The 8,590-nt window shown below is 35.8% G+C and overlaps 1 protein-coding gene across 1 annotated transcript; it reads left to right on the forward strand.

Annotated features, from left to right (window-relative positions):
- The first annotated feature begins 4,180 nt into the window (after window positions 1-4,180).
- LOC116888395 lies at window positions 4,181-6,438 on the forward strand. Its single transcript, XM_032889669.1, has 2 exons — window positions 4,181-4,209; window positions 5,745-6,438. Exons 1-2 carry the CDS (start codon window positions 4,181-4,183, stop codon window positions 6,436-6,438), a joined length of 723 nt encoding a protein of 240 aa, XP_032745560.1.
- Window positions 6,439-8,590: the final 2,152 nt, after the last annotated feature.

An 8,590-nucleotide genomic window follows, 5' to 3' on the forward strand; every position in this document is an offset into this window, starting at 1 on the left:
TGATGTGAGGTAACCCAATCAGAGAAAAACACACATGGTATGCAGTCATTGATAAGTGAATATTAGCCCAAATGCTCGAATTACCCTAGATGCACAGGACACATGAAACTCCAGAAGGAAGACCTAAATGCGAATGCTTCACTCCTTCTTTAAAAGAGGAACAAGAATACCCTTGGCAGGTTATAGGGAGGCAAAGATTAAAACAGAGGCAGAAGGAACACCCATTCAGAGCTTGCCCCACATGTGGCCCATACATATACAGCCACCAAACTAGATAACATGGATGAAGAAAAGAAGTGCAGGCCGACAGGAACCGGATATAGATCTCTCCTGAAAGACACCGCCAGAGCATGTCAAGTACTCCTGAGAGGCTCTGCACGAACCGTAGTGATATAGATGAGGATGCATGCAGCTAACCATTGAATTGAATAAGTAGACCCCAATGGAGGGGTTTAGAGAAAAAAACTGAAGGAGCTGAAGGGTTTTCCATCACCATAGGAAGAACAACAATATTAGCCAATCAGATCACACCATAGATCACACGACTAAACCACCAACCCATAAGTATGCGTGTAAGGACCCATGAATCTAGTCACGTATTAGCAGAGGATGCCATTTTTCCAGCAACCGTAAGAGGAATAGCCCTTGGTCCTGTGAAGGCTCATTTGCCCAATGTAGGGGAAGGCCAATGTTTTGAGATTGGGCTGGGTGTGAGGGAATAGGAACATCCTCATAGAAACAACATGAGGGTGGAGAGGTTATAGAAGAGGGGGAAGGGATGGCATTTGAAATGTAAATATATATACTAACCAGGAAGATAATATTATAAAATAAAATAAAATTAAGTCAAATAAATAATTAGCCTTCCTCAACTCAAAGAGTTAAGATTCTGTGAATGAAATTAGGGAAACAACACCCTTCACAGTAGCCACAAATAATGTAAAATGCCTAGGTTTGACTCTCACCAAATATGTGAAATGTCTGTATGACAAGATGGGAAGAACTCCCATAGTCATGGATGGTTAGGAAAAATATAGTAAAAATTTACATCATTCTGCAATCTACAGAATCAGTTTAATCCTGATAAAATTCCTGCTCCATTATACATAAGATTATAAAGAGCAATGTGCAAATTCATTTGGAAAAGCAAAAACCCAGGAGAACAAAACAAGCACTCTGGAAAATCAGTCTGGTGGTTTCTTAGAAAATCCATCATAGTACTATTACCTGAGGATCCAGCTATATCACTCATGGGTATACACCCAAAAGTTGCTCCAACATACAGCAAAGACACATGCTCCATTATGTTGATAACAGCCTTATTTATAATAGGCAGAAGCTGTAGCAAACAGAGATGTCTTTCAACAGAGGTTTGGATAAATAATGTGGTACGTCTCCATAATGGATTACTACTCAGCTATTTAAAACAAACCTACATGAAATTCTTAGACAAATGGATGGAACTAGAAAATATCATCCAAAGTGAGGTAACCCAATCATGAAACACAACAACAACAACAACAACAACAACAAAACCCCACATATGTTATGAACTCACTGATAAGTGGGTATTAGCCCAAAAGCTCTGATTACCCAAGATACCATCCTCAGACCACATGAAGCTCAAGACGGAGAGCCAAAGTGTAGATGCTTCAGTCTTTTGTATAAGGGGGCACAAATATATTCATAGGAGGAGATATGGAGACAGAGTTTGTACGAGAGACAAAGCAATGGCTATGCAGAGATTTCCCCAACTTAGGATCCAACCCATATACATATAGCCACCAAACACAGACAATATCGCTGATACCAGGAGTACATTTTGACAGGAGTGTGATATAGCTCTCTCCTGAGAGGCTTAGCCAGAGCATAACAAATACAGAGGATACTGGTAGCAGCCAAACATTGATCTGAAAACAGTGTTCCCATTGGAAGAGTTAGAGAGAGAACTGAAGGAGCTGAAGGGTCTTGCAACCTCATATGAACAAAAATACCAACCAGTCAGAGTTCCCAGGGACAAAAATCCACCCAGAGTTTACACATGGCCAGATCCATGGTTCTAGCAGCATATCTAACAGAGATTGGCCTTTTCGGGCACCAGTATGATGAGAAGCCCTTTGTCATGCTGGATCCCCCAGTGTAGGGGAGTTTCAGGGCTCAGAGGAGGGAAAGGGTGAATAGTTGTGGTAGGGGGACATACTCATAGAAGAAGAATGATGGGATAAGGGGATATATGGACAGGAATCCCTGATAGGTGATAATATTTGAAATGTAAATTAAAAATATCCAGTAAAATGATCCAATAAAATAAAAAAGGAAGAGCTACAAAGAATGTTATGAATTATCTGACAGGCTAATTATTTATGCTTTCTTTCTTCCATAAAGTTATTTTAGCAATAATATATTAAAAGTTCCCTTAAAGGATGTTTTAAATTACTAACATTGCCCACAATTTCTTACAGGCATTTTAGTGACACATGATCTATATTCCATGCAAAGAAGAAAAAGTAATCAGGGAAGAATAAATTAAAGTCTATATTTTTATTTTAAAATGCAATTTGAAATGTTTGAGTTAGTAGATTTTTCTTTTATATCATTTTCTTCATAATTATTGTCCTTAATAGGAACTCTAATGGTTGAGTTATTGCTTGACATTTTTTATGTACTTATAATTTTTTATAATAAATGTTAATATCTAGGAAAAACAGTAATCTTTATATATTTAGGTAATCAAAGTTATAACCTTTTTACCATCTTTATGTACATGTTGATAGCAAATTAAAAATAAAATTAATATGGAAGTATGAAATATAACAGAGAATAAAAGACATCCTAGGCAGAAACAGAATCCCCAGTCATGTTACCATACCTGATTTTGTGTTCTAGCACACATCTATAGTGTTAATACAAAATGTTTCCAACACAAACACAAAGACATAGATCAGTGTAGTAGAACCAAGAACTCAGATTAATTCTAAAGAACTCCAGACATCTAGGTTTTGGTGAAAAGACCAAAAATGCACAACAAAAGAAAGAAAACATCTTTCAAAATGGAGCTGTGAAAACTGAATATCTACATGCCGAACTCCTAATCTAGATTTCAGTTCTTATCATGCAAAGTAACCAAGAGGATCAAGTGTGTACACAAAAGATCTGAAATTCTGAAAGTAGTAGTAGAAGCAGTAGCAAATACACTTCAACTTGTTGGGAAAACTAAGGATTCGCTAAACAAAACATATATAATCAGATGAACTATGCAAATTTAATTTATGTAATAAAACATTTTATTAAGGATATTCTGTTAAATACCAAAAAAGAAGTATATCATTGTACTTCAAATGGTTTAATTAAGGAAAAAATCACTAACAAGTTTGTTCAGTAATTTTAGTTTTAGTTAATTGAACATGTGGTCAAATGAATGACCAAGAATAATTTTCACAGGATCTGTTTAAATAAAATAGCATATTTGACCCACCACCAAATAAAGAATGTGTTTTTAAGTAATTTGAAAGAATTTTCGAAATTCATGTGCCCACATTAGAATCCAGTCATTGCGCAGGACCCATCACCTAGATTTAGTAGTCATGGAAACATAAGAATGTGTACATTTTCTTACTTCTCTTATGGATGGCAGTCTCTAACATTTGAACTTCCTAGAAGAGAGATAAAACGGTAAGAATTGTATATTTTCCATGTGCTTTTCATTCGTCACCTTCACTATCCTACGATAGAGAATACCAAAGAAGGCCTCTGACTTATGGATCAGGCTACTGTTAGACATGTACTCCACTTGAGTAATATTCTGAATATCATTAAGTGTCAGAAGTGTGTGAATATTTGGTCTTCAGGTCCTGCACTGTGTTTCTAACTGATCTTGTACATGTGTGTTAGTGATTCTGTGCTATTTACCTATGTATTAAATGAGATTTTTAGCAGTGTTGGTAACATTGGAGTGTTAATAATTTACTGAAGAGTTTAAAGTAGGATCAAGTTAAGCAAAGCATGAGCTATTAATGCTTCTGTTCATGTGAATTCACCAGTAAACAAGACTTTCTTATGAGGAAGAGCATGTGCCTATCAGAACAACTTTCATTTAGATACTTTACCACTACTTCTGACTCTCTCTCTCTGTTTAATATTTCCAGTGACTTAGAAGATTGGTGATATCGTCATCGTCCAAATGGGTTGCTATACCCTGAAAACAAAAAGGTAAAATATGACTTATGAAGGCTTTCTATTTTTTTTTTTTACAAAAATCTCGTATCTCTCATTGGGATTCAGAAAAGACTAGTACCATATTCTGCAAGCTAGCAAATTTGTCTGGGACCATATCATTCTACATCCTGCTTCTTTTGTCCTTCAAAACATAATGGTTCTGTGGTCTGCTGCTTTAGATATGCCTTGGTATGAAATTTCGTATATTGATTCCCAATGAATTTCCATCCACTGCAATCCCATAATCATGTTTATTAAATTTCCCATGTGGCACTTTTACTGTCTTGATCATTTTAGAGAGCACATTCCACAGGATTCTTTGGAAGTATTCTTTGCTGACAGCTAATCTATCCTTGAAAGGAAATGCATATTATAAACCCCTCAGCCTTCTGCATGTTCAATGACAATGACATTATGCACATGCTGCAATCACTGGAAGTCTTTTCACTCTTTCATTTCTCTTAAAGACTCATCAGGATGTCTCAGTATGATGTCTCATTTTCCTTTTAGCACACCCATAGAACTGAATTAAAAGATCTAAATAAGTTATTTTATAATAAAAATATATGAAATGTTATTTTTGAGTTGAAGATGATATTGGCTCAGCAAAAAATCCTCTAGATCCATTATATGTTGCACCACAATGAAGTCAATTTTTATGAAGTGCCATATTGTATAAAAGGGAGATACAGAACGCACACACATATTGTAGTTTTGATTATATTATAAATCACTTCTACACAACACTTATAGTAGCATATAATCATTCTAACATGACGTTTTACACCAAACTAGTTTCAATGAGAAATTTATGTTGGTTTTCATTTTGATTTTAATTATTAAAAAATTAAAAGACATTTTTCTATAGAAATGCATACCCACTAGGATATCTATAGAATTATGACAATATCTGCTTCATCAGTCTTGACAAACTTTATATTCCCATTGTGATATCATTTATGTTTAGAATTTCTGGTATTAAAGAAGTCAGATATGCCATGGTTTGACATAAATGGGCATACCATGTGCATTATTTTTCTTTTGTCTCTTTCTTCTCAAGAATTATTCTGATATTAAAGTGCTCCTGTAAGCATCATGCCGTAATCAAGTTCAATAAGTTGAGCATTCGTCTGTTGCAAAACTAAATAAGGTTTATTATTGTGTTTTTCAAAGAGATCTGCAATAAGCAACACCTTAAATGATTCTTCAAACTCTTAATTTAACATTAACTTTAAGTATCAAAATATATAGTCAAGAAACAGCAAAATATTAATATTTGAAAGACACTATGAAATATTTGTCCTAACATTTTACAATGGAGATGCCTGCCACAATCACAGATCTCAAGTATGCTTATTTATACTTAACTTGTGTGTAGAATTCTAACGCATATGTACCTCATTGAAATACAACATGGAGATAGCAAGGGCAAGGAATGTGTACTTCATAACTGTATACTATGACTCATTCAGTTTTTCACATTTGTGTTCCTGGTTGATTCTGTAATTGTACTGTCTCATCATCTTCAGATTTGCAGGAGTGAAGGAATGGATATTCAGAGTGATTGGCTTCCTTTGCAGTCTATTATCTTCAGGGTTTGGAATAATTCTTGCAAGCAGCAAATACTGGCGCCTCTGGGAATTCGACAATAAGGTTGTCCAGCTTGTTTACATTGGACTCTGGGAAGCTTATTACCACTGGGAATTTAAATTCTCTGGTACTGAGACCATAATTCTGGTACACAGCCCTGTCAACTCGACCTGGACAATTTCACCTGAATTTCGATGTGCACAGAACCTGATATTAATGGCAATGCTGATAAAACCTGTTGTTGTGATTTTTAGCTCAGCAGCCATTAGGGTCAGCATAATCAAAGCCTCAGTTCCTGAGATTCAGATAGTGTGCTACAAGTGCTCTGTCTTAATTCTGATCATCAGTAGCTTTTGTACTGTTATTTCTGTGACCTGGAACCATGTAGTAGATCTCTATGGCAAAACCACCCTTGACTTTCCACCAAATTTTCCAGTAAAGAAAGAAACCCTGATAAAGAAACACAGCACTTATGTGTTTCCAATAGGGCTTCTAACAACCACCCTGTCACTCTTTGGAGTGATTATGTTCCTCTTTGAGATCAAGTCATTGAAAGTTCAGAGTAATCTGAATGTCCAGCATGCTTCTAAACAGGCTGATGACATGTACATAAATGAGAGTTCTGTTGTTTGAAAAAAGTGCCAGGAGACTCCCTGACAAAATTTCCTACACCCACACAGTGCTACTGTAATCATGCACTTATTCAAAATAAAATACCACATTGCTTTTCAGGGTATGTCTGAAGCTTTTATTTTCTTCTTCATGATGATGGTGCTGCCTTCCTTAAAGGTATTCACATCCTAAACTCTGCATTCCAAGATGATGTGTTCAGGCATAAATCATAGAACCAAAACTAGGTTAGAGGTTTGTTTTTAAATAAAAACACCACACAGGCATTTAAGCATTCATCAGATTGGGGACACTTAACACCTAATATGTCTTGTATGCAGAGCAGTACTATTAGTCTGTTAGTACTGCTGAAAGTTCTGCTTTCTTTAATAAGGGAAGCGAAACTATTCACAGAGTATTCTGACTGTTCTCAAGCCTCCCACCATATGGCACTTTCTGAAATGCCCAAACATTTCCGATAGGTTTGATGCAGTAAACTGTTCCCTGCAGGGAATAACTGGGTAGGATTTGGGCACGATTCAAATGTATGGAAGCTCTTGGAAGGTAAGGGTATTAGACTAAATTCTGCTATGCTCCAAATAATACCTGGGATCCCTCAGAATCAAAGAGTGAACAAGTGCTTCCATAGAAGTAATGAATTACTCCCTTCAAACCAGAGGGATGGTAGAGTGAACTGATGTTCTAATTCAGCAGAGGAAACAAAGAGCCAGCAAGACAAGGGAAAGTTTCAGAACATTATGGTCCAGGGAATCTCATGTCTCTGACTGACTAGCAATTAGTCTGTTTCTGTGGCTCTGACTGACTGGCAACCCCGATTATTTATACAGGTTTTCAAGAACAAAGACAGACTATTTAGTATTCAAGAAGTAGAGACTATGTGTTTGTTTTTTCATTATATGTATTATATGGTTATGAATTAAGCCACAGTTGGAAAGTACAAGCAGAACACCTTTTAATTTTATTATCATTCCAATGTCTCCAATTTAAAGACATTAAGGATTATCTCTTCCAAAGCAAACAAACATATTATATGACAGTTTTGTTTTAGGCCAGTGGCATTTCCAGTTTTAAAGCACCCAGAAAAACAGAAATTATCAAAAGTGTATTTTTATGATTAGGAAATCGTATCATCTAATTTCTTTTATTATACGTTTCTTCATCTACACTATAAGTAGGAAAAATTTATTTTTGTCAATATCGCTTATTTATTATGTTCTAGTTCTCTAGGGAGTATTTACTGTATGGCCCTCTATCTTTAAACTATGCTTTCAGAGATCCCCCAGTGTGTTGTAAAGGGAGGCACTGAATCTGTAATTTGATGCCATGGCCTATCAGGGTTTCTCAATTATCTTTGTTAATCCTACAGCAATTGCACTGTTTGTGTTTGCTTTGGGTCAGATATCCTGGAAGTAATATCTGCATCTAATCATAATGCTCTTAGGTGCAAAAATAAGGAAGACTTCACAAATTAGGTCAGATAAAGTTAATTTTAGCTTTTTCCTGGAAATATGCCAGCATAATTCTCTCAGGAAAAGACATAAAATGAATGATAATGTAGAATGTCCTCAAGAATGCAGCAAGCAGATACCAAAACCCAAAAGTGAAAGATTAAATGACAGCGATTGCAGCAATCACATCTCCTTTGCTCAAAATGGGTCAAACAGTTTTACTAGGTTCATGACCCTCAATGTTTTCAGGAGATATGGCTGTGACACATCAGTTTAGATGTATTATCTTATGATATCCTTCTCTTCTGGGTTGGAGGACATTGCTGATTTAAAATGACATATTTATCTACATTTTCCATTTGGTAGTAATAAGTGTGTTAGGGTGGAGCAGATGTGGCCAATGATTGCCTGCTCAGGTGGTTAAAGGTTTACATTGCTTCATAAAAACGATCAACATCCAGAAAGGAGTAAAACATAAGCCTAATTCTAGAACTTTTTACACAGAACTTTTAACACAGTCATGGTTGTGTTCCTTAGTACTTTATTCACATTCTTCAGCATGGTCAGCTTCTGTGAGTGTGTTGTGCTGTGTGTATATTGACTCTTCATGAATCCTGACATTTAATATCTTTGCCCCAAACCCAGTCTATTCATTGCATTAATAAGAAAAATCTTGACACACACAACACAAGATAGGAAAGGTTTTA

The sequence above is a fragment of the Rattus rattus genome, chromosome X, assembly GCF_011064425.1.
Source record: "Rattus rattus isolate New Zealand chromosome X, Rrattus_CSIRO_v1, whole genome shotgun sequence".
Taxonomy (NCBI): domain Eukaryota; kingdom Metazoa; phylum Chordata; class Mammalia; order Rodentia; family Muridae; genus Rattus; species Rattus rattus.